The sequence below is a fragment of the Perca fluviatilis genome, chromosome 22 (genome assembly GCF_010015445.1).
Source record: "Perca fluviatilis chromosome 22, GENO_Pfluv_1.0, whole genome shotgun sequence".
NCBI lineage: Eukaryota > Metazoa > Chordata > Actinopteri > Perciformes > Percidae > Perca > Perca fluviatilis.
The window spans coordinates 12,568,367-12,594,634 of NC_053133.1; the positions used below are offsets into that span (position 1 = coordinate 12,568,367).

General features: G+C 40.3%; 1 protein-coding gene across 2 annotated transcripts in view; it reads right to left on the reverse strand.

Moving 5' to 3' along the window:
- The window catches only part of tpk1 (thiamin pyrophosphokinase 1), an 82,311-nt gene that overhangs the window by 50,610 nt on the left and 5,433 nt on the right, over nt 1-26,268 (reverse strand). For both annotated transcript variants that reach the window (XM_039790044.1, XM_039790042.1), the window contains exons 3-4: nt 20,563-20,637; nt 5,505-5,574 (exon numbers count right to left, since the gene is read on the reverse strand). In XM_039790044.1, the coding sequence (XP_039645978.1) occupies nt 5,505-5,574; nt 20,563-20,637 (145 nt within the window). The remainder of the gene's footprint in view (nt 1-5,504; nt 5,575-20,562; nt 20,638-26,268) is intronic.

Sequence of the window (26,268 nt, forward strand, 5' to 3'; positions counted from 1 at the left end):
TTGCCAATTCATTTTATGAGGTGAAAGGCTTTAAATTGCTGACAGTTGCTCAGTGGTCATGTTGGTCAGCTTAAAGTGTTTTGAATACCAGTTTGTAAGTTGAGGGTGAGGGTTCTGTTGATAGAATTAAATAATTTACTGATAATAATCCATATAGCACAAGTTATTGTATAGACCAGCTGTATCCTACAGATACACACACACAGCCATATAGGGCCATATCTTGCACTCAGCGCAATTGCCTTTGTACACCGACGCATGTATCATTCCTATTTTGCACCCGACGCACAGCGGACTTTTCCCTCCACAGACGCACGTCGGTAAATTAGGGAATGTATTTGCGCTCCCGGGGGCGGTTCAGCGAAAAGAGGAGGCGTGTTCAGGCGCAAACGTTCTCTGGTGCTATTTTGCAGTTTCAGAAAACAATTCCGCCACTGACCAGGAAAAACCTGGTCTAAAGTCAGTGGCGCTAGTCTAAAGTCAGTGGCGCGTTATTCAGATGTTATTTTAGGGGCACATGCTTGGCCATAATGTAGCGTGTGCACAACGCGCATACACTTTGCTTCTCTCATCTACATGCAGCAGTTCCCATTTTTGCAAACCATACATAATTACAAAGAAAAATATGCGCTTCATGTGTTTGGATAGGTCAGGAGGCACTTTACAGTACAGTCCTCAAAAAGTCGCAGCATTCTTTGTGGTTTGTTGTGTTTTACACAACATCTCCATGAATCATGGATGTGTTGATGACATAAATGAGGAAATATTAGAGGACTTAAGGAGACGTGATGTTGAACTACGGTGGGATTGGACACTCCGGCGGAATCTGGTCCGGGAGTAATGCGCGATGCGCTCCTGGTGGAGCGGGTGGACGGAGATGGAGTGGGGGGAGGAGGAAGGGGCACAACAGGTGCAGGTGGTGCGTTTGGAGGCCCACGCTCCATGGCTGCAGCAATCCTCTCCAGACTTGAGGAGCGGCGCCGAGAGGCCGCAGCAACATCGCCACCCGGTCAAGACGGGCATTTATTACTTTGCCGCATCTCGGACAGCTCCCGCTGGCGTGCACCAGGCAAATCCGCCGTCATAATAGCAATCCGCCATGGAACAAGCGCGCCTGCTCTTAAAGGGAATGAGAGATGACGCTCTGATTGGTTTATTGCACGTTACGCCCAAACCACACCTAGCTACTTCAGACCAACCCATTTTAGATTTGCTTCGGGGGCAAGAGTCATTTATCCCGCCTGTATAATAGCAACAGTGCCCGAGATCCGCCCACAAAGCTACTTGCGTTTCACGTTTGATAGCCTACTTGCGTTTCAGATCGTCAAAATAGGGCCCATAAAGTACTAATGTTATTAACTGTATCAACAGCTAAACAACACATTACTTTAAATCATTGCAGTTTTCTAATTCACCTGAATTCAATCACCTGAGCTCCAGTTCCTACTGGTACCAAGGAGTCCCATTACTAACTGGGTTTTTGGTTAGTTCTTGCATGAAACTCAGCTCTTTGTGGAGTAGTTAGTGGCTGATTTTGCCAGTTTCCTAACCACAAACTATAGAGGTATGTAATTAAATGGGCAGTATTTTAGTATTTATTAATGCATGTCCATGGTGGATACTGCTTCTTGCCTGCTGCTAACACAGTAAGTAGAAGATTCAGAAAAAAAGATAAGTAAGACAAAGTAAAAGACAGATTAAATTGAGAGAGAGACAAAAGCATGTGATGAGCAATCCATATAAAGGCACATTTATGGGGCTTTGAGCAATTTAATGCAAATATGTCAGAGTAGTACTTTAGATTCAATACCAGGAAAAAAAACAAATAAGTGACAGATTTCTAAGAATTGAGCAACTGCTAGGACAAAGTGATCAAGTGTATAGACGTCAGTCATGTACTGTATATCATCACATAACAGAATACTAACACAGGGTTTAAAAAAACAGTGGAGACAGGACCATAGATGTCAACAGAGATGAGAGGTGTGTGTGTGTGTGTGTGTGTGTGTGTGTGTGTGTGTGTGTGTGTGTGTGTGTGTGTGTGTGTGTGTGTGTGTGTGTGTGTGTGTGTGTGTGTGACTGAGAAACTGAGAGATTGCTTTAATAAAAAAAACACAAAAAGCATTTGAATGGAAGGTCCATCTGGATTTTGTATGAAAATATAAATATGTACGGTTTGTCTTCTAACACTCCATACAGTGAAGTTAAACCATTGTCACTCGACTTATCATGAGAGGCAGAAAGCCTTAGCCTGACGTGCCCTCTCCTCTCTTCATCCTTAATGACTATCATTAAGGCTGTTTTGACAGAAAATCACCACCTTTCTTTTAACTGTGGCAGGCCGTCCACCCACATTGTGAGAGAAAAGCATGGAGGCTGTAGAAGCTGACCGGAAACTTTATTATCCTCATTATTTTCTGATGAAAATACACATTTGCAGGCAGACGTGGACAAATACACACACAGGTAACCTCACTCAGTAAGGCCATTGCTTTTTCAAAGTGGTTTGCCATCTTTTACATTTCAAAGAAAACCTTAAAAGATATTGTAACGCTACAAATTTGGTTTGTCCTCCAAAACACCACCTCAGGCACAGTTTCTCTACAGGCAAAAGAACTGCCTTGAGTCTCTCAACAAATCTGACATAACTTAACATCTTCACTAGCATAAATGCAGTAAATTTGGTCAAAGTGATGTCAGCGCACAGACTCCGGAGTACTTTTGCTGGCTTTTTTTTTTTTTTTTTAACTAAATCTTAAAAGCCGACGTGTTCCCCTGCAGCGAGGCAGCACAATTTTGTCAGCATCACTTGCAAAGGTTTCGAAGAGGACTGATCCTTTAATGAGTCTGTTGATGTGTAAGCAACAGTTTAGATGCAGGGCCTCTCAGAAGGCTCTGCTCTGCTTGTATCCGACAAACAAAATAGCCCAGTTTTGATATTTTGAACTCAAGTTTTTCACTGTGATTTCTGGGGTGAAATAAATGTCCCAGCAACGGGTTCATTTGTACATTATTTGGGGGAAAAGTGAAAGCCCTAAGATGTACACCTGCACACAAACAACCCACAGAGCTTTGCTCATCTATGTATTAAGTCTTTATCTTGATTTCAAAATCATATATCAAGCAATCTCATCTTTTGTTTTCTTTTTCTTTTCCTGCATTTCTCTTATAAATCCCTCTATTTGATTATGTGGGGCTGCTGTTGTCTGTGTGGCCAGTACTGAAAAGACAGTAAGTAAAAGCACCTCCCTTCCTCTCCTCCTTTCCCTCTTTGTAGCCCATTAGTTATGTTAATGTTAAGGTTAAATACATCTTAACTTGCTAGTGATTGATTTATGCATCCCCACCCGTAAACATTCCCTTCTTTTCCCTCTCCTCCTCTTCCTCATTATGCCCCCCCCCCCCATCTCCACCCTCCCTGTATAATGTATAACTTTTCAGGACATGCTGTTTGGGGTTGTAAGCGGTTGGGCTAAAAGTGAGGCTTGGCTGTCAACTCCACTGTACAGGCTGCTGACAGAGCTCAGACTTGAGGGTCAAATAATGAATGCGCTATGTCTTACAAACAGACAGACGTATGAGCGATGTCTCTGCCAGCAGGCCAAACATGCTCAAACTCACTCTCGGAGACAAAGAAACATAGCCATGTTTCTTTTGAAAGTCAATGAAAAAAATAAAAATACATGCTCGCAGACACGCAAAATATACATGGTTGTCCTACTGTACTAGTAAGGACCTTCATCATTCTATAATCACCAACAAAAACTGTACTGGCATACTTTTAATCACATATAATTCTAGTTCTGTACAGCCTCATTCCCATCTAGAAGCATAAGTAAACAATTGCTGTTGGTTGAGCATTTATTGTGGTAATCTTAGTAATCACGGCAGTGTCTAATTCCAATTTTCCCTATCTGCAGAGGCACACCACCATAAACTGCAGCGACGCACTGCCATGAGTCACTGAATGAGGCAACTGTCTGTGGTTAGTTCACGTCTGTGGCAGCAGGACAGTCAAGTGTGTTATCTAAGTCAGTTAAACAGGTAAAGTAAAGCTAACGTAGGTAACGTTAGCCTGTTACGGTTACAAACAGGTTTGGTGGTGAACAACACACTAACAGATGCTGACAGATTTGGTGTTTTTAGCTGAGCTAGACCAGAAAATATGCCGTTAAAACAGTTCGGTGATGCGTTTTTTCCCTCATTGTTCTCCATGAAGTTTGCTGGAAGTGCTTTAATGTAGCGTTTTATGTGGAGTGAGCACTTTGCCGGACTCTGATTAAAAAATAGCCTTTTATGAACTACATTGCTTGTAAGGAAATAACGGGAGTAACCGGTAAACCAGCTTTGAAAGTGACATATTTACATAAATCATTGATAATTCTTCAAAGAAACTTTAAAGTGTTAAATTTAGAACAGAATTTGGTCTAATCCGCCAGGCTACAGCAGTCAACCTGGAAGAAACACTGGTATTTGTCCCGCGGCTGCCCCTCCTCCACTGTGAATGGACAGCTGGGTAAAAAGTGACTGTGACGAACGCAGCTTTTTACCCAGAGTTGGACATTTTTCTACGACCAGAAAAAAGCACGCAGCACTCAGCGCAGAATAGACGCACAGCACCTCGTCATGCTGCTGGTGTTTGTAGCATCCTGTGAATATGGGGCACCCCCATTGCGAAGCATTAAAAACGTATGGTGGCTTTAGGAAAAAAACGCTTTGATGGACACACAACACTTCCAGGTAGAGTGCACTGTGGATCATTTAGTTAATATAGAGATAACATGCAGATGTTTTTTCCCCCCCATCGACCAAATGGTTGAAGTGTAGGTAGAATATCAGTTGGGCAAGATTTTCGTTGGTTGAATACAGTCTTACTAATAACACTATATTTGTTGTTAAAACAATAAGAATTTCAGCTTTAATCTTAGGTCCTAACCTCAAGGACAAGAATAAGTTTGCGCACTGAGAATGTGCAAATGGGCCTAAAAGATGTCCCTTTGCAAATATGTCCTCACCTCAGATAACAACCTAAAATGGTTGTTTCCAAGACAGAATTGCAAGAGCATGCATGTAGACAGACAAACATAGACGCACATAACATCACATTCACACCCTGACAGAATACGCACTCATGCTCACACTCGGGAGTGTTAATGTGAAAGCCTAACACTTCAGGGACACAGTGAACCCCAGATCCATCTTGGCCCTGACAGCGGTCCTCCATTAGCCACACACAAAAAATGGTTGCAGAATGCACACAGAGTACTTTGTCAGAAACACACACAACACTAATGCATCAACAGGGTGCATTTTCCCACACACACAACACACACACACAGTTGCTGAATGCATGATGCAGTACTGCTGCTGCTCAAAAACAAACACAATGCTAATAAATAAACATTCTGCACTTTCAAACATAACCACACATCTGAATGCACAGAGGAAGACATAAGTGAAAACACAAATTAACTAATGCAAATGTGAACACAAGACAGACTCACCTGTCTCTAACTCCAGCAGTGATGTTATGAAGGTGATTGGCAGCTCCATCAGCACAAGCCCTCAAGAGAGCTACAGAAAGATAGACAGAGAGAAACTTTAACCTGTGTAACTGCGGGCAATTACTTTTTACAAAAATAGGACACCTTACATTTACCGACACGCCTGCTTTTTAAAATATAACCAAGTTACTGTTACATATGACCCAGTTAAAACTGGTGAAAACGATGTGTAGTGTCACAATAAACCAGTTTCCACTCATGCAGAGGTGTGCTTAGCTTACAGTATGTCCACTCCACTTCAGATGTTTTGATTGTTGAGTCAATTTGTATGTTCCTATCTGGTTGCACCACGACCAGTTTAGTCTAACTGGTGGCATACAGGTGTAACTTTCTCTACGTGCTTCACTAACTAACATTATTTCTCCCTCCCCAAAAACTCATCACATTTAGTGAGAGCCTCAGTGCAGACAGGAAACCCCACTTGGGATTAGTGCCACAGGAGAGGGGTGCAAACAAAAATGGCACTTACTAAGAATACTTGGCATTGTATATTTTGTTGAGCAAAGAATTAAGAATTGTGAGCTGCAAATTTATGAGTGCAAGTTGTACAGGGTACAAGGATGTTCAAATATATTATTCTCAGGTAATAGAGTTTGTAGGAGCAAAATCACACACTACTACTCCTGATAAATATACTGCATGCTCTCTCGGTGTATCCTGTGGTGCGGCTTCATTTTCGTGCAAAAGTTCATTTATTTCAGTAATTAAACTTAAAAGATGAAACTAATATATTATATAGACTCATTACATGCAAATCGAGACATTTCAAGCCTTTATTTGTTATAATTTTGATGATTATGGCTTACAGCTTATGAAAAACACCAAACAAAATCTCAAAAAATTTGAATATTACAGTACATGAAATCACACAAAAAAACCATTTTAAATAAAGAAATGTCAGCCTTCTGAAAAGTATAATCATGCATATGTGCTTAGTATTTGGTTTGGGCCCCTTTTACATGAATTACTGCCTCAATGCGGCGTGGCATGAATGCTATCAGCCTGTGGTGTTACGGAAGACCAGGATGCTTCAGTAGCGGCCTTCAGCTCTTCTGCATTGTTCGGCCTCATGTCTCATCTTTCTCTTGCCAATGCCCCATAGATTCTCTATGGGGTTCAGGTCAGGTGAGTTTGCTGGCCAATCAAGCACAGTAATCCCATGGTCATTGAACCAGGTTTTGGTACTTTTGGCAGTGTGGGCAGGTGCCAAGTTCTGCTGGAAAATGAAGGCAGCATCTCCATAAAGCGTGTCTGCTGAAGGAAGCATGAAGTGCTCTAAAATGTCCTGGTAGACGGCTGTGTTGACTCCGGACTAAAGCACAGTGGACCAACACCAGCAGATGACATGGCTCCCCAAATCAACACAGACAGTGGAAACACTGGACTTCAAGCATCTTGGATTGTGTGTCTCTCTACTCTTCCTCCAGACTCTGGGACCTTGGTTTCCAAATGAGATGCAACATTTGCTCTCATTAGAAAAGAGGACTTTGGACCACTGAGCAACAGACCTGTTATTTTTTTCTTTAGCCCAGGTATGACGCTTACAACATACAACATTTGAAGCCCATGTCCAAGATCCATCTGTGTGTGGTGGCTCTTGATGCAGTAACTCCAGGATCAGTCCACTCCTTGTAAAGCTCCCCCACACTTTTGAATGGCCTTTTCCTGACAATCCTCTCCAGGCTGCGGTCATCCCTGCTGCTTGTGCACCTTTTTCTTCCACACTTTTCCTTTCCACTTAACTTTCTATTAATGTGCTTTGATACAGCACTTTGAGAACATCCAACTTCTTTTGCAATTACCTTTTGAGGCTTTCCATCTTTGTGGAGGGTGTCAATGATAGTTTTCTGCCTAACTGTCAGGTCAGCAGTCTTCCCCATGATTGTGAATTCTACTGAACCAGACAGAGACCATTGAAAGGCTCAGGAACCCCCTTTGCAGAAGTTTTGGATTAATTAGCTGATTAGAGTGTGACACTAGCCTACAATATTGAACCTTTTCACAACATTCTAATTTTTTCTAAAGTTTTCATAAGCTGTAAGCCACAATCATGCTTCGCATGTAATGAGTCTATATAATACATTAGTTTCACCTTTTAAGTTGAATTACTGAAATAAATGAACTTTTGGACGATATTCTAATTATCCGAGTTTCACCTGTAGGTAACCTTTCCCGCTTCGGTTCCCCTACAGGTCGGAAGCAGAATTGTTCATTACATTACATTATGCCAGATCGGGTAGCGAATCTTTAGTTCAAATGAACTGGACAATGTAATGTAACCGACAATTCTGCTTCCAACATGTAGGGGGGCCGAAGCGGGAAAAGTTACCTACCTAAGTTGCTTTAGAGGTGTCCAGGAGTTTTGTGAGGACACCCACAGTTCTAGAGCCTGCTGGCTTGATTTTTAAAGGCAACATAGACACCTAACAATGCAAAGCACTGATCTATGAGACACTTGTTTTGTAAGAATTGTTTAGATAAGTGCCATATAATAAAAGATGCACTATTAGACAAGGATTGTAACATGCTTTGTGAAGATACACGGAAATTATCTCTAAAATATTGCATTATATTTTGGCTCATACATATATATGTAACACGAATAAAATGACATTATTTTGATGACAATATACCAGACACATGTACTATGTGTATTGAATGTAAAGGAAACATGTAACATTGCATGTGGGATTGCAGGGAAATAGTAGAATTTTGGAAAGTAAAACGTGATAGACAGAATCCCCTCTGTAGACTTTTTGAAATTAAAACTTAAAACTAAGGAAAAAGGAATATATACACTGACACATGACATGACATGTGTATCTTGCAAGCCAAATGGCTTATTGCTCTTTATTGGGAGAAAGCAAACAGACCAAGAATTAAATAATGGATTAACAAAATGGCATCATGTATGGTGTTCAAGAAGAAATCTTGGAAACCTTTTATACATTCCTTAGAAATGCAAGGGTTAGATAAGGCAAAAGAGCACGGAGAGTACTACCTAGAGCGTAGGCAACATTGTTTTTCCAGTCCTTCCAGAAAAAGTTTTTTTGTGATTATTGCGGGCAAAAATCCTTGATTATGCAGCAAGTTTTCTTAAAAAATGCGATGGAATATGCAGGATATTTATGCAATTTTATGCGATGAAATTGTGGGAACTTGCAAAAATTGCGGGAACTTGCAAAAACTGCGGAGAAAAAAAAGTGATTCCCCCAACACAATGCTTTTCGATGATGTTCACGTCACATAATTACGTCACTTCATAAGGTTCCCATGGCGACAGGGGAAAATGGCTGTTCGTGTGAAGTAAACGCAACATTTAAGATATATGGGACTTTTTTGCAGGGATTATGAAATCATGCAAGCCCCGCATATTTTGCACGGAAATCGGCAATTTATGCGGTGAAAAAAATGCAGCCCCCGCATCAATATGCAGACTTTGGCTGATTATGCATTGAATTATGCAATCGCATAATCGCGTTTTTCTGGAGGGACTGGTTTTTTGGTACTGCTGTTTTTTTGGTTGTTTTTTCTGTGTGGGTTTATGACACTCATTCATCTGTTGTTAGTAATACATTATTGTAATGTTTTCATATGGTGTTATGGACCTTTTTCACAGCAGACATTTTGACTTGTCATAGTAGGAAAAGCACAGCTGAAATTGATAACCTTAACAATGGCTCAAATCCATCAAGTGTCCCAGTAAGCTATTTCAGTGAGTCAGCATGCACAATACCAGGGCCTCTCCTAAGTGGAATGCAGCAATCATTAATGGTTTGGAATACACCTGTGCTTTTCCTACTATGACATGTCAACATGTCTGCTGTGAAAAAGGTCTATTGGGAAGGGTCTGGGGAAGTGGGGTGAGGGAGGGGAAACATTGGTTGTACTTGTCATTGATTTGTAACTAATAAACATTGTTTACAAAATGAAAAACTTTGGCATGACTTCAATCACTGCAAAAGTTTGATCCAAATTGGTTTGAAAGAAAATTTCTGCAATAGAAAAAAATTACAAAAAGGCACGCTACATAGACCATAGACCTGTAAATTTGATTTGACCCTTTGAAGGCAAAGTAAGTGAAAGTGCACTTATCTTTTCTGATTTTAAAAACAGACAGATGAACCATTCTTAAAAAATGGTATTCCAGTTGCACTAAATTAGATGCAAACTATTTGCAAATGTATGCACTTTCATGGCCTCTATTCTATTCAAATTGAACAAGCAGCCTATTATTTTAGTCTTTTTTTTCTGTTTGGAGCTGCTGTGGTGCACACAGGGGAAAAACTTCAAAGTATCCGCTATAATTTTATACTTGCACCTACTTTCAAACTAACTAAAGCCTGCACCAAAGAGATGGGCAAGTACACGTGTTCTGTCTCATCGGCTTTGTTTCTCCAAATGTGTCCATTCCCTAAACCCATCCTTGAAGCCTCTGTGAATGTCATTTGTCTCGTTGCAAAAAGGAGTAATACAATAGGTTATAATATGAAGAATACGTTCCAGTCACAGCTGTCTATTACACATGTGAACTGTGCAAGCACACATTCCTGGAAGTTGACACGTATTTTTACTAAATACATACATTTGCTACTGTGATAAAATCCTGTCTCACAGGGCTCAAATTATTCGTTTATTGGTGAATACAAGCCTTAGTCAGGGGGAAACAGTGGTTAACCCTTGTGTTGACTTCGGGTCACATTGACCTGTTTTCAATTGTTGTTTTATATCAGAAAATATAGGACGTAGAAATAAATGCTGAAAATGTGTAGAAGAAAAATTTAACAATTTAATATGTTGGAAAAAGCAAAAAACGAACAAAAAAAGGCGTCAAAAACGTCGAAAGGTTGACAGAAACACAACACAAGGGTTAAACACAGACTAAGGGTGTAACGATTCTCCAAATCCTTGATTCAATTTGACTTTTGACTTGAGTCCCTTGATATTACTCGCTACGGCGAAAATTCACACGTAATGTAGGTCAATGTCGGCCAAACTGCGTTGATAAACACACTAAAAAGCGATTATGCATCTTGATAACGCACCAAAATGGCATACAAATTGGCGTGTCATACATACGCCACTTTATGAGATCAGTGGATTGCTGCCTACCCTGCATGCAAATGATGAAATGAATCGTACACAAACACGTTAGATGAATGCCCAGGCTCTTGGGCTCTCCAGCACATTGTTTTGTTGCCGGTGGTTGCGCACGTCTCCGGCCATTCAGCACGCTGTTTATTATGCAGGCTGAGAAGGGCTCCCTGCTCCCCCTGCCCTGGCTGAAATGCTACCTGGATGTGTGAAGGCTAGACGGAAAAAGGGGACACGGCAAATCTCTAGATGAACCACAGCCGAGCCGAGCCTGATTAACTGCATGTTACCAGAGTAGCATTAGTTTGAGCAAGAATGGTAGGTGCATTGAGTGAATTGCATGCCCACACAGGTGATTTCTCTTTCGTTGGCTGACTAGGCCTCTTCTCTTGGGTTGGTCCCTCAGTCTCCTGTAAGCTTTGTTGCACCTGACATTTTGACTTGTCAAGGCAGCAAAAGCGCAGATGAAACCGATTTTGTTCACAATGGCTCAGTTCGGTTTTGTTTGTCTGTTTGTCAGCAGGATTAGAGAAAAACTACTGGCCCAATTTTCATTAAACTTAGTGAATGAGAGTAGCATGGGCCAAGGAAGAACACATTAAACTGTGAAGCGGATCCGAATCAGGGGGCAGATACAAAAGTTATTTTTTCCCCTTTCGTTAACAATACGAGACAGGGCATGACAGAGGTCTGCGCTCTCCGAGTGCCCTTCTAGATTTTATATAATCAATTACACCAATGCTTTCCCTGCTATGACCTGCCAAAATATCTTCTGTAAAAAAATTAAGGTCTTATTAGTTCAAAATACACGGCCCTTACATAAACCACAAAATAGTTTGGCCCAACTTCAATCTAAGCAGAAGTTTAATAAATCAGAATACACCGGTCTGCGTGTATAGGGCCTTTAATGCATTACCTTTCTCAAAACATTTGCAAAGATGATTTTTTTTTTTTTTTACAGTCTGAAGACTTTATCATTTACATCCATGTGTGCTCGCTGACAGTCTTCTTCTCTTGTCTTGATGTCGCATTGCTAAGTTTCTTTGTGCGTAGCTACCAACTGTCGATCATCGTCCGTGTGGTTTACAATGCTCACGCGTGCGTGTCCGTGTGTCCTAATGCACACAAACTAAATATTAACAAAATGGGAAGCTCTCATGAAAACTAAGTTCTTTCAAAATTGGTATTTACTTGAAGAATATCACCTTGTGTTCTAAGGTATTTAATTATTAATGAGACAAAACTACCTACTACCTACCTCACACTTCAGGGTTAAATCACCATCAAGACTTTCTACTTGTAATTTGCCTTGATTTGCTCACCTCACAGGCATGAATTAAATATTTCAGTTTGCACTTCTGTCCTCCAGGTTGTACACTGTAATAACACATCTAGGTGCAGAGTTTAAACTTAGCATAACTGCCATCTTCACAGCAGCAGTTATTATTTCTATATCTACCACGCATAAAAATATAGCATCTGCAACGCATACTGTGTCACACCTACATACTGTAAAATAAGTAAGACTAGTTTAAAGGAGAGGAATGAATATTTTTGATAGAGGAGGGTATCCTTCTAAATCTAACTATCCCAGGCTTGAGAGTTTACAAAGTGAGAGAATGCAGACGCATTTGCAATGATGTAAATAAGACACTTTCTTAAGGCAGCGCTTTTATTCATAACCTTACTGTCGCCGTTTCTTGTCAAGAAATGATTGGAATGTAAATGACTCATTATCTCTGACAGAGTGCAAAGGCTGAGAAACTTTTCAAACAATAAGAGAGAAACTCTTCTTGGTGGTGACAGACTGTAAAGCTATCAGTCATTATAGGTGTGTGTGTATATATATATATATATATACTTTAATTTTCAGAACTAAGGTTGTAAAACAGTTACTTCTGTCTGTCAATCATTTACTTAGCTTTGCGCACACACACACACACACACACACACACACACACACACACACACACACACACACACAAATTTACTTATATTTGTATCATTTTAGATTATATGCATTTGGACTTTTTTCTTATATTTATAATATAATCTTAGGCTGCATTCACACTGTGGTGTAATAAAAACGTCTGTCAGTCAACCACAAACTGCAACATTTTATGATGGGAGACTTCTCCTTGCCAAAGCTAGTTTTGATAAGCAATTCAATGTGTTTACGTCAAAACCACTTTTGACGTTATTTTACACTGTTAATTTATTTACCATTTACCATGCCTCTTCACAAATAAAAAGTACCTCCGCTAATGTAAAAAGAAATAATAAAAAAAGTTTATAAACAATGTTAGCCTTATTAAGCCTCAGGGAAAATGATCAGTCGCGCTATACATCAATCAGCAACGGCCGTGTATTAAATGAGTGAGGCGATTCTTCAAACTGTTTAGAAGTTGTTTCCTTTAAGTGTTTCTCATGAAAATGCATAGAGAGCTTGTGGTCTAACAAATGTGTTTAATATATTTCCTTTCTAATAAAACAAATGTAAGGCAAATCCTTTGAATATGTTAAATCATGCATTGTTTACATCCATGTTTAACAGCTAGCACTATTCTACATCACCGCCTGACACATTACTACACTTTTTTGTGTGTTACTGCCACCAGCTGTCAATCAGTGGTATACCATTAAACTGCATGTGCACATTACAAACAAACAAACAGATACATAGGGAATGTGAAATGATTGATCCATAGCACTACCAGTAGTCAAAAACTCCACTGGGTACCTTTAATCAGCATAGCCCACTGTAATGTCGGGGGGAAAAGAAAACTTCAGAAGTTTATAGAAGTTGAGAAAAGTAGAAACAATCTGATGCTCAAGTGTGAGAAAAATACTTAAAGCTGCACTACAGGGTAGACACCAGGCTGACATTAGTCTGAGTATCACCAAATTGACAAGTGTATCCAATGCAGTCTGGTCAAGTTGAAATTAGTTAAAGTTATATGGACCTGCTGGACTTGAAACATCAATGGCTGTGATCATCTAACCAACTTCCCAGGGGGAAACCCTTTACAATGTTTAAAACCTTTTTCTGCTGTGTATGCATTAGTAATTGATGTTATATTGTATGTCCCTGTATTTTAAAAATGTCACAGCAAAGCACTTTGTTCCCTGTGTTGATGTCCAACCATATAACAAGTGCTGTTGCTTTTCTTGGGTCTGTGTGTCAAACAGTCAAGTGTGCTTCTTCTGTCGTTTTAAGATTGCTGTTTTTGACTCCAAATTCACATAAACCGAGTCAACCTTATTGAGACGTTAACCTTTATTGTAAGGGAAAGGCCTGTGCGATCATCTGGCGTAAGTGGGTAAACTGAACTTGAGAAAGATTATCTCTCCATCTGCACTTTATTCACAGGCAGTGAAGATACAATTACTGTCATTCTTCCACTGAAAACAATGAATTGCCGGCTGCTTGAAGTACGCCACAATTGTAAATGCAACAGCCTACCCGACTCCTCCTCAGAGCGTATGGGTTTTACAAACAAGCTCAACAGAAAATCACATCTAGGGACATAAGCAGCCAAATGAATTCTGCTGATGGTACGATGTGAGCTTAGCAGAGACAGCAGAAGCGGTCAGTGGAGAGGACCTTGTAAATTAACTAGCTGTAATAATCCCTCCCCAGGCTTCAGAACCAACTCCTCCTGTCACTTACTCTGCTGGATGACCTATACACATGGTTGTCAGGAGATAATGCACTTCCACACACAGTACTTAACCTGTCATTCCAGTGCTTTTCAACCATCTGTTTTGCTCTTGAGTTTGATGCAGGAAAGATGCATTTACATGTTCATGCAACACACACACACACACACACGGGGAATATTCTATAGCAGGCAAGTATTGATGAGGTTAGTGGTAAGGATCAGTGTTGGGAAGGATACTTTCAAAACGTATTTCGTTACAGAATACAGAATACATGCCCACAAATGTAATTTGTAACGTATTCCGTTACGTTACTCAATCTGAGTAACGTATTCTGAATACTTTGATTACTTCAGGATTACTTCCACATTGAATTGCGTTTTATAAGTGTAGGAATGCAGCTATCACATCCAGCTTACTAAACAGGCCTATACTGGTGTGTTCTTTTTATTCCAACTAGCTGAATGTGTACCTGAACAAGCAGATAGATTATTGTATTGGTAGTCCCGAACTGCATACTACAAAAATCTAACCGCAGTCTTGCTACCACGAGCTAATTTTAGCTAACGTCAAACGGGGCTAGTCAGTCTTTAAACGGCTCAGGAGCTAGTAAATCAGCACGTAGGAGAATGTAAAGTCGCACGTCAATGTTAAAATAGCAAGGTGACCAGTAAAACTACAGCAGACGACTACTCTTGGCTAATTAAAAAAATAGCTTACTTTAAGATGCTTCTTCAGGTTGGAGGTGGAGTAATTTGGACGCTGAAAGGAGGTTGGTTGCTGGCTAGCACAGGTTGCACTGCACAGTTATATTTCATTCTCCCCGTTCGTTCTTTAATCTGAAATGCTGTTTGAATTTCCAAGATAGAAACTTATTCCTGCCCTGGCTCTGTCGTGCCGGTTCCGACTCCATTGTGACTGATCATGCAAATAGCTATTTTTTTCGATTTCATATCGGGGCTTCTGGAAAATTGCCTTAATTTAGTCAGAGTGAATAAACTCGTGAAACAGAGAAGTATCGTCATGTAATCCATTGATTTCAACAATGTAACTGTATTCTAAATACCAACGATTTAAATTGTAACTGTAACGGAATACAGTTACTCATAATTTGTATTCTGAATACGTAACGCCGTTACATGTTTTCCGTTACTCCCCAACACTGGTAAGGATTAATACCCATCAGTATGGGGCTTTAGCACTGTACAGAAGAGGGCAAACGGTCACAAAGAGCGGTGAAAAGATTATTATCCTTATTATGATGCCTTGATGTCCTCCCCTCATCTATCAGTCCACCTCTCCCCCTCCACCTGTCACCCTGTCTCCAGAGCCACCCTCTCTATACCTTGCCTCAACTTTGATTGATTTCCTGCACAAATATCTAATTTTCTTTTTTTCGAGCTCCACTCTATTCTTCACTTTGTCATTCTCTGTGGCAAAATTTCACCAGCTCTTCCATTCTCTCTTTCCCATCAAGTTTTACAGGGATTACCTTATTCTTCAAATTCTCCGTGTACATTCACTCCATCTGACACATGGGCTTAAATGCAGAAGTTTAGGGTGGTGGGTGGGTGTGTGTGTGTGTGTGTGTGTGTGTGTGTGTGTGTGTGTGTGTGTGTGTGTGTGTGTGTCTGTGTCTGTGTCTGTGTCTGTGTGTCCGTCCGTATCACCCACCCGGCCTTGATTGCAAGGCTGACACTCAACTGGCTGATGGGTGATGTTCATAAACTTCAACAGGCTGCTCCACATCAACAAATGATGAAATCAGGCACAGGCCTGGTTTTCTCTTGTAGAGAGTTACCTCTGCTGATTGCTTTATTGATTTGCTTGTTTGTGTTGTTACACAGTGAAGTAAGTGAGGCATCCGTAAGTAAGTAAATGAGTGACTGATTGACTGACTGAACAGATGACTGACAAGATTAACAAGAGTGTGACTGATGGACTAGATGAGTGGGAGGGTGCGTGAGTGAGATATGCAGCATGATCCCACTTCGCAACATCACACTCGGCACTTGTGAACGAGCTTCCCTTTGATCAGTGTTGCACTCTTCCAGCCTCTATCGCTCCTTTGCTCCCTGCTGCTCTACCTCTCCCACAGGTGATGAGGGGGCCCAGGGGCAGCACATCAGAGAACCTGAGAGTGCTGTGTACGTGTGCGTGTGCGTTTGTAAGGGTGGAGACCATGCTACGATGCCTCCAGGTGAACAACCATCTGGAGAATGACACACACTTTGACACGCTCATCTGCTCATCCCATAAACAACATTAAAAATACATGGCATTTCAAGTAAGGAATGTTAAACTTGCTACAAGCGTGTATCCATCACACTGCGAGAGATCTGAGATCTGCCATTCATGCACCATCATCATCCTGTCAAAACTTCTTTAAGTCCCATGTGCACTGCTGCCCAGAGCAAAACTGATCAAGAAAGCTTTCCAATTTCTGACATCCACAGCACAGCATTGCTTGTGGCACTTACAAAAACCACCCAAAATCTGTCTGAAACTTTAATAAGTAGCCTTATCTAACAGGGAGCACACATATGACATTATCAAGCTGCATCATGTCATGTCAAAGTACATTGCAAAATGGTGCAGTTAGATGATGTTTCTGGTCCTGTATTACTGGCAAGTATTGAATGGGATAAGAAAAAAAACGAGTGAAACAATCAGCAAAAGGAGATGTAGCTTTGTATTGCATTTTTGTAAAATGAAATCACTGGAGTATAACCATATCAGTTCAACTTTGCTGGTCACAGTTTGGATTTGAAAATTAGAATATAAAATGAAAAATATCAATCTCCAAACATCGTTCAGGGTCAGTTACTAATAAACAGGGCGTAAAAAAAAAAAATTCTATTACAAGTCTAATTTCTCCACATGTTGGTAGCAAACAAACAATTTAAGCTGAACATTGAAAAACTGTTTTCATTGTAGATATTGTTAGCACTGAAAAATTACAAATGGGTGTTCGAATGCATTTCAAAATCATATAAAAACTGCAATTTTCTAAAAAACAAGTAATATGATTTTTGGAGTATTGTGCAGAACTACAGAAAACTGACCTTCTCCTTTATTCTGGATGCTCAGTGTAAGACCTTGTTGCGATTTATCATCAATTAACCCATATCAAAATCCTTTGGATGAATGTTGTATACGTTTCTCTTTCTTTAAATTCCATATTTTGTATTCTTCTCACTTAATTAACTATCCAAAGAATCTTTATCTTGGGGCAGCAGGCAACCTTTGGTGTGAAATCAGATGAAGAAATTGCTTTGTCTAATGCCATTAGGCATTTTCTAGAGGTCCTCTACTATACAAGCGCATACCAAGAGAGGTGTGCGATGGAAAAAGCTCAGGTGCCTCTTGGGTTTTGCAAAGTTGATAAGAATATCAAAGATGGTTCATTAAATCTCAATCTGATGTGGTTTGCCTTCAAAGTTATGGGTTTACTAACCTTCTTCCCTGATTGTAGTCTGTGGATTACATTTTTCATTAATTGGCGTGCTGTGTTTTTTTGTTGTGTTTCATGGTCTAAGCATCAAAACAGTTGAGAACCAGCGATGACACTGTCTGGTTTAAAAGGCTCAAAGTCAGCTTTGCATATTAAATACATCACAGCCAAGCAGCACAACTGCTATGCATCAATGCATCTCAGAAGCGACACCTCAGGGAGTCTGAAGCTCCATTTCCCTTCAAAAACTTATTTTTCCTCTTTTAACGATGAGCCTTCTGTTTTGAGGTTTCTGAATTTCTATTTGTCTTTTACTCTGATAAAAGGGCCTTGGAGTACTCATGAAGCAGAAGGAAAATCAAATCTATTTTTACATCCTCGAGTTACCAATGACAAAGATGTGGTTGGACTCTAGGGGACTTCCTTGGTTCATAAATTACTAACAACATGTGACCAGCAGGTTGCTGATGTATAAGTGACTGAGCACAGTTCTTCCTATCTTCAACAATAAACATAAAAATGCCCCTAGGAATGACTGTTAGTCCAAAACTGCTAGTGAAGCTATTGAGTGAGTTTGTATTGCGCAACAGGTACTGTATGTTTGAATATGACGGTACAGCCGCCGGCTTAAAAGTTTCTGCCATTTTTCACAGAAAGTGTGTTCTTTGCCAATTCTATATGTATAGAATAGAATAGAATAGCCTTTATTGTCATTGCACTGTGAAGGTACAACGAAATTTAGGGTGCTCTCACAGAGCCACCCTTGCACCACACATAAGAAAAAAAAAAACCAAAGGCCAACGCAAAGGAATAAGATAATATTTAGCGTGAGACACAAATGTCTCACAAGCGGTCCCCACCTGGAGAGAAGGTCCGCCCCCAGGTTCAGGAGGCATGGGACAGGAGTGGCTCCAAGAGATAGAAAATAAACACTGCACGATTGCAACAGAGAGCGAGACAGTTTTAACAGGGGAAGTGAACAGGTCCCTGTCTGTCTCTTTTTATCTAGGAAACCACCGTTGTATTGTACGTCCTGATCAGAACATGCTGGCCTGTCAGAACTGGACAAAAATGCTTTAAAGCCAAAATTCGCTGAAAGCTCCATGTGGTTGATGTGGAGAGTTTGCTTTGTCCAGACCCCTCTCCCTGCTGCTCGTCCGGAAACGCAGTTTGCATCCCAACTGAAACTGAGCGAGGCAGCGAGAAAACGCTGCCACTCTGCACTCTGACAGACATGCCCTGGAAAGGGAGCATATAATTCCAAGCCGAGGAAAGAAAACTGCTGACTCAGGATCAGCAAACTTTTCCTTAGATTTACCAAAAAGCCCAGTACTTGAATGTATGACTGAACTAGTGATAGCTGCGCCACTGTTTGTTCTCTGGAAGTCGCTATCAGAGCCCAAATCGTCTAGATAAGGTAATACGCGAACGCCTCTCTCGCAGAGAGGAGCTAATGCCGCCTCGACACATTTGGTGAAAGTGTGGGGAGCGATAGACAAGCTGAACGGCAGCACCAGGTATCCGTAGGCCATGCCCATGAATACAAAACTTAGGAACTGCCTGTGGTCCGGGTGTAACGCTACGTGAAAGTAAGCATCTGTAAGATCGATTGTTGCAAACCAATGACTGATAGCGCTCAGAAGCTGTCTGAGCGTTAGCTTTTTCAATCTGTAAGTTTGCAGGTATTTGTTTAACACTCGCAGATCAAGAATAGGACAGACCCCTCCCCCTTTCTTCAGAACAACTAAATAACGGCTCCATGTGGAATACACAGTTACCCGCTGGGAGGCCTGGAGCCAGGATTCTTTGCCCGTTTAGGCTTGGTGCTCATACCGAAACACAGAGCGCGTGGATAAAATACTCATTAAATTAGCGCTCCGCGGGTAGCCGGTGGCTAATAAAAATCCTGCACTGCCCCGTGGCTTTACAGCCCCGCACCAACAGGGTCTGTTAAGCTAACTTCGAGCTGGTAGTAGCCTACTAAAGAAACAGAGCTAACTAGCAGTAGCTAACTAGCCTGACTCGGCAGAGGTGTACTTAGCGAGGTGAGATGTGAAGACAGGAAATCAAGACCATCACCCCTCTTATGAATGGGTGCAAAATGTAAGCAACAGCTCAGTCAGTTCTGAGGGTGGATTTGTTACGACTGAAATGCCCACATACTAAATGCAGGGGTCTTGGGTCCAGTGGGTTTGTTTATATCCACTCTGTCACTCCCTCGCTGAGTGGACGCTTACTGCCACTGCCTGTGTTTACATTATTACATTATTTACCAACCAATTAGCTATAATGAATGTTTACACACTTGAATGAATCAGAATGAATGTGCTATTCTTGTTACCTTGAGACCTTACAATTGCAATAAGAGTGCTTTCAGAAAAGGCAGTGCCTCGGGGGCAACAGAATCATTCTGCAATATTCAGGCTGGGAATGCACTGGAACTGCAACTTGAATAATAGTTTTGTTTTGATCAACTGTCCAGGTCATGCAGCCACAAGAGTTATACTGTAAAACAAAAAATAAATATTTTCTTTAATTTAATTTTTTCTGAAAAAAAAAAAAATGTCATCTTTAACTTCATTAAAAGACATCTCACAGGAAATGTGGGCAGAGGGCAGAGACGGGGCATTTTCAATGACAGGGCAGTAATTACAATTTTGCACAGTGGAGAAACAGGCTAGAAAGCACAGTCTGACAAAAAACAACAACAGGGGAATACATGCCCAGTACAGGATCTAAGTGCTAAAAAGGGGCCTTGTTTAATCTGTGTTAGGGATGTGTGAGATATACCTTTACTCCAGAGGATGTGCAGGTAGTCCTTATCAAGAGGCTGGTTCAGAATAATCAGACAGATCCTCTGTGTGCCTGCAGAAGAAGATAGAAGGAGGGGGGAAAAGGGAAAGGTATAAATCATGAACAATCAGATAGAGACACTACAGATGATGGAGTGTAATGGACACATAGCAAAAGCACAACACATCACTCTTTGCTTGCATGTATAAAAAAAAAAAAAAAAAAGACCTTTTTAAATACAGATTGGAGGCTGTTTGTGTGGCGCTGAATGTGTTAAATAAAAAACTAAAAACTAAAACAATGTTGTGATAATGAGGTCCTTATCGTGCTTCACACAGAGACAGGAAAATAAGGAGGATTAAAAACAGAAGCCATTCCAAACCAGTCAGGATGCTCAATCTCTCAACAATTTTCCTCAACTACAGTACCTTCATTGACCAGGATCACAATCAATGTCAAAGTCCTTATTATTACTTAGATTCTTATAGAGCTCCGCATATAGTTGTTGGTTTTATTGTTTTTTAAGTGAAATGTTTGCATTGACAAAGTAAAACCTCCGCTGCTAGAAAAGCCTTAATGGAGCAAACACTAAAGCACAACCTCTCTTCCCCTCGCCTTCAAACTTTGCCATTTCCCTGCTTACTCCTTTATCTTTCCCTCTCACGTCTGCCCTTATGAATGATTTCTCATTCATTTTTAAAGTTGGTGCCCTTTGTAGCAAAGCCAAAATGCCATATGTAAGCTTAAGCAACACTGTAATTACCATGCCCTCTTCCCTTTTTCCTAAACTGTACTTATTTAAATTCCACACAAGTGGATTCCAGGTTTGGAACAAAACAACATGACAAAAAGCCTTGTATATTTCCCAATACACCTTTCATAATACATCATGAATGCAGAGGGAGGCCAGGGAAAGCAATGGTGAAGAAGGAAGTAGAAGAATATACTTCAGGTGTCATGAAATTCTCACTGCAAAATGTGCATCACCTTGTGTCCTGAAAAACATACTTTTTGGATTAACAAGTGTAAAGATGCATTTTGACTTGGCTGAGAAAGTGTGGAAAAATAATTGTCCATTGGGTTTAGGACTTTGTTGCAGCAGCGGGCTTGATGTTGTTAAAAAGTTTACATCACTGGAAGGTCATTTCCAATACGAAAGTCAACCCCAGCAGAGTGTGGTAAAAGGCAGAGAGGATAAAGAGAAGACACACAGGAGGAGGAAAAGAAAGGGGGACACAAGGAGGGCTAGGTGAGGAGAAGAAAGAAGAGGAGTATATTTGTCAGTCTTGTCTCTTAATTGGCTCGAGGTGTACAGAGAACAAAAGGCAAAGTCAACCAGCCGTGACTTTTCAGCTAACCCCTCGTCGCACAAACACTCACCTCTCCACACACACACCCACAAGGAGGTGTGCGGCCTTTTGTGCACTCGTTCAAAAAATGTCACCTTGGTATTCTTTTAAAAGTGCCAGACAGCATAAATAAATAATTCTCGCGCACACACACACACACACACACACACACACACACACACACACACACACACACTCCAGGAATATGTATTCATAATTATAATAATAACTATATAATTAAAAAGAGGAAATTTAAAAGGCTAACTTTGCACACTGGGGATTTTAAAATGCAGACATCCATGGGGCTGTTTTTATATTCTCCACCGAGAGTCTAGTTATGCATTTCCTGTAAGAGATGAAACTAAAGAAAGCATGCAAATATTCTCTAAACTCATCTAAAAGGGGGGAAAGTGTTTCATTATACTGTACAGTTGGGAGAAAGATTTTACAAAAAGTATGATACAGGGAATCTCAAACACATATTTCACCTTTGATAGAAAGTGACAGATTTATCAAGAAAAATATATATCATCAGGAGGGTGGGTGTGTGTTCTGATCTGTTCTGCAACCATTTGGGGGATTATTTGCACAGCCTGTGAAATATGTAGAATAAATCTTAGATTTGCACATTGAGCAAACCCAAGTGCGTAGCCTGTAATGCTTAGCTAACGTGTTTGAGTAAACATTTGTTTCAATGGGTGCTTCAGAACTGCTGACAGCGTCCTATCAGAAGTGAGTGTCTCTTGACTGATGTTGGCCTTTTAGTGTTATTGATTTTGGAGCTATACAAGCATAGAATCAACAGCACTTCTGTGTTCCTGCTCTTCGCAAATCATACATGTGCAAGAATGTCAAGTATATACAAACACACACATACACACATATATACATACACACACACACACACACACATATATATATATATACACACACACACATATATACATATATATATACACATATATACATATATACACATATATATATATACACATATACACACATATATATATATATATACATATACATATACATATATATATTAGTGATACACGAAATGAAAATTCTTGGCGAAGAAACCGAAAACGAAAAAGAGAAAAACCAAGACAAAGCGAAACACGAAAAAAGAAATTAAGGAAGTATTAGTACCATTGCATTTATGGCTATGACTGTGTACTACTTTACTAATATCAAGGGCATTGCAATTGTATAAAATTAATATTAAAGTTTAATTAAAAATATCTAGCAAAATGGGTACAATCTGATAGTCACATACAGTATAGTAATTAAGAACAGAATACTTACCTATTGTTATATAATTATTATTAAGGTAAAAAGAGGCACTTTCTTGCAGGATTTCACTGAACATATCAGACAACGAGGTGCATGCCCCTCATCTGGGTACAGTGAGACAAGTCTTTTTTCTGCCGCTCTGATCTCCTCCTCGCTGAAGCTGCTCCGTCTCCGTCTCCACAGCGGGTTCTCCGCGCATCCATCGCCGGCCTGGATCATTTCGTCGCCCTGCTTTATTTCCGCGATCCAAGTAATGGCTTCTTTATAAACGGATCAGTAGTCGCGATGAAGTGCAGAGGATCCGAACAGATCTCACTGAAATATGTGCTGACAGACTCTAAGAGCACTTTTCATTGTTTTCACTCCGTGGTCCGTCTCAACCTCTTTGGTTAGGAGACGCTTTGCAGGTGGAACGGATCCGGGTACTGACACACGTGCAGGTCGCGTTTTCTGTTTGCGTCATCACAACATTTTCGGCCGTGTGTTTTCGGTGATAAAGGTATTTCCGCGAAAACCGAAAATGCCCTTTTGGGCCATTTTCGCCGAAAAATTTCCGTTGGCGGAATATTCCGTGCATCCCTAATATATATATACATATACATATACATACATATATATATATATATATATATATATATATATACACACACACACACATATATATATAAAACAATATACACACACATATATACACATATATATATATATATACATACATATATATACATACACACACAAGTATATACAAACACATACAGGAGTACAATTACAGTGGCCTTTGTAGTCTAAGAAGGGGAATTACAACCTTCAAACAGCAATCAATGGAGACGGAGAGGGACACAAAAGAAGCAAGACACAGGAGAGCAATGCACCATAATACAACCTACACTACTATCAATACTGTTTAAAGTCATAATGCAGTACTGATACACTAGGTCTGTTCAGTGGCACTCATTTGATCACAATGGAATGAATTACGTTCTAGGGCTACACCAAATGATTTTTAAATTACTGATTAATCTGAAGATTTCTTTTTTTATCTAATTATTTGATTAATTCATGTCAGAAAAATAGTACAAAATGTCCATCACAAGTCAGAAGAGAGTCTTCAAATTGCTTGTTTTGTCTGACCAACAGTCCAAAACCTTGAGATATTCAGTTTAAAATGATATAAAACAGAGAAATGCAGCCAATCCTTGCTGGAACCAGAGAATGTTTTTTGGTTGAAAAAGTGACTTAAACAATTAATTTCTGTCGATGGATTAATTGGTACATTCATCATCAGCCCTTATGTTCAAGTTTGTCTATACAAGAAAAAAAACAGATTGTCTTCATATTAGATGGAAACCAAACACATTCTGAATCCTCATTTGCAGCTCAGTCTTGGGCAGTCTGCATTCAATACAACTGATCGTCAAAGATCACAGGGAGTCTAAGAGCATGCTGTTTGCCACAATACAGTAAGTGATCAGCCAAGACAGGTTTAAACAAATGTGAACAGAGGCATGATGAACAGGGTTTTTATCAATGTTGGAGTGTTTATATCTAATGTGGCTTTCTTTCTGTCAAATTAGATTCTTCAGCTGTCCAAACAGCAGTGACAGGTTGAAGAAAAGTGGTTGCACCAAATTACTTATTTGTAAAATAAAAAAATAAATAAAAAAATAATAAAGAAATTACTCCAAAATGCAACACCACAGATTACTGAGATACACGAAATCCATCTATACCTTGTCAGTAAACTGGACACAGTATGCGTACTGTATGTCTATAAACCAGGTTCATCTGTGCCTGTGTGTCGATGAATCCAAGAAGGATGAGAGAGGCAAAAGCTCGGACACTGATGAGCTTTCTGGGGACTTTGTTTTTCACTCCTAAGCTCTCTATTTATATATTTCTGTGGGTGGACAATATTTCTAGCCAGTGTCATACCCCACACCACAATGTAATTTGGACATCTGTTGCTACTCAACCAATGGCCGCCCCCTTTATTATAATGTACAAGCATGTAACACAGAAATACTTCCCATGGAAAAGTAGCTCTTTATCAAACCAATCTAAAGAATTACATGGAAATAAGGAATGGTAACAGGTAGGGATGGGCATTCGATTACATTTTCTTCGTCGATCGTCGGGAGATCGATCGACTATCGATTAATCATTCATATTTTTATATTAAAATTCATTATTTATTTAAATTTTTATAATTTAAAAATGCAATGAAAATACAAAAATACAGCGTGTTTTTCCTCGATGAGATCTTAATTACAAGAACAACAACTTGTGGTAGTTAAACTGGAGGTTATAGATATAGATTATAGATATATGTGCTGCGGTGCGGCGCTCTGAAGCAGCAGAACCTGTAGCTGCGAGCCGGCGTTCTTAAACAGAATGTAACTCAAAACTATCCAAGGCACGGACAAAGCCTAATAAAAAATAACCAGTAGGCTAACTCACATACAACTTCTGCACCAGTCTACTGATTTTTGTTGAGAAAGATAAGCATGGGGACATGATCTGGGGTGAGACGCGACCGCTACCTGGTGACCGTCAGTCCAGCTGCCGAAAACAGCCACATTGCCGGGATGCACAGGTACCTCCGCGCTAACTTGGCCAGCCTGGGGAACCTTATTCCGTTCTTCGTAGTGAGTTCCTACAAGTCTGGTGATGGTACGTCATGATGGAATGTGATATGCTGGTTCCAATATCCATCTCAATGAACTTGCAGATCCCTTGGGTAATTTTCTCTGCTCGTTGTGCATCGCAGCTCCTCCATGCTAACGCGGAGTTTATGCTAGGTTGAGACTGAGAGCAGGGTGTACCGCGGCCGCCACCGACATTAACCAGGGTCGGATACACTTTGTTTAGAGGTAGGCTACGTCATTTGACTCGTGGCCGTGTTGTACTCACACGGCATCTCAGTGTTTGCGGTGAACTAAAGCCCTTTTCGCACGGGATAAGTATTACCTGGGGACCTCTTGTAGTTTATAAATTACCCCCACACGTCTGTATTTCGTCTGGCGCATTCACACGGGATAACTGAAGTCTGTATTTTACTCAA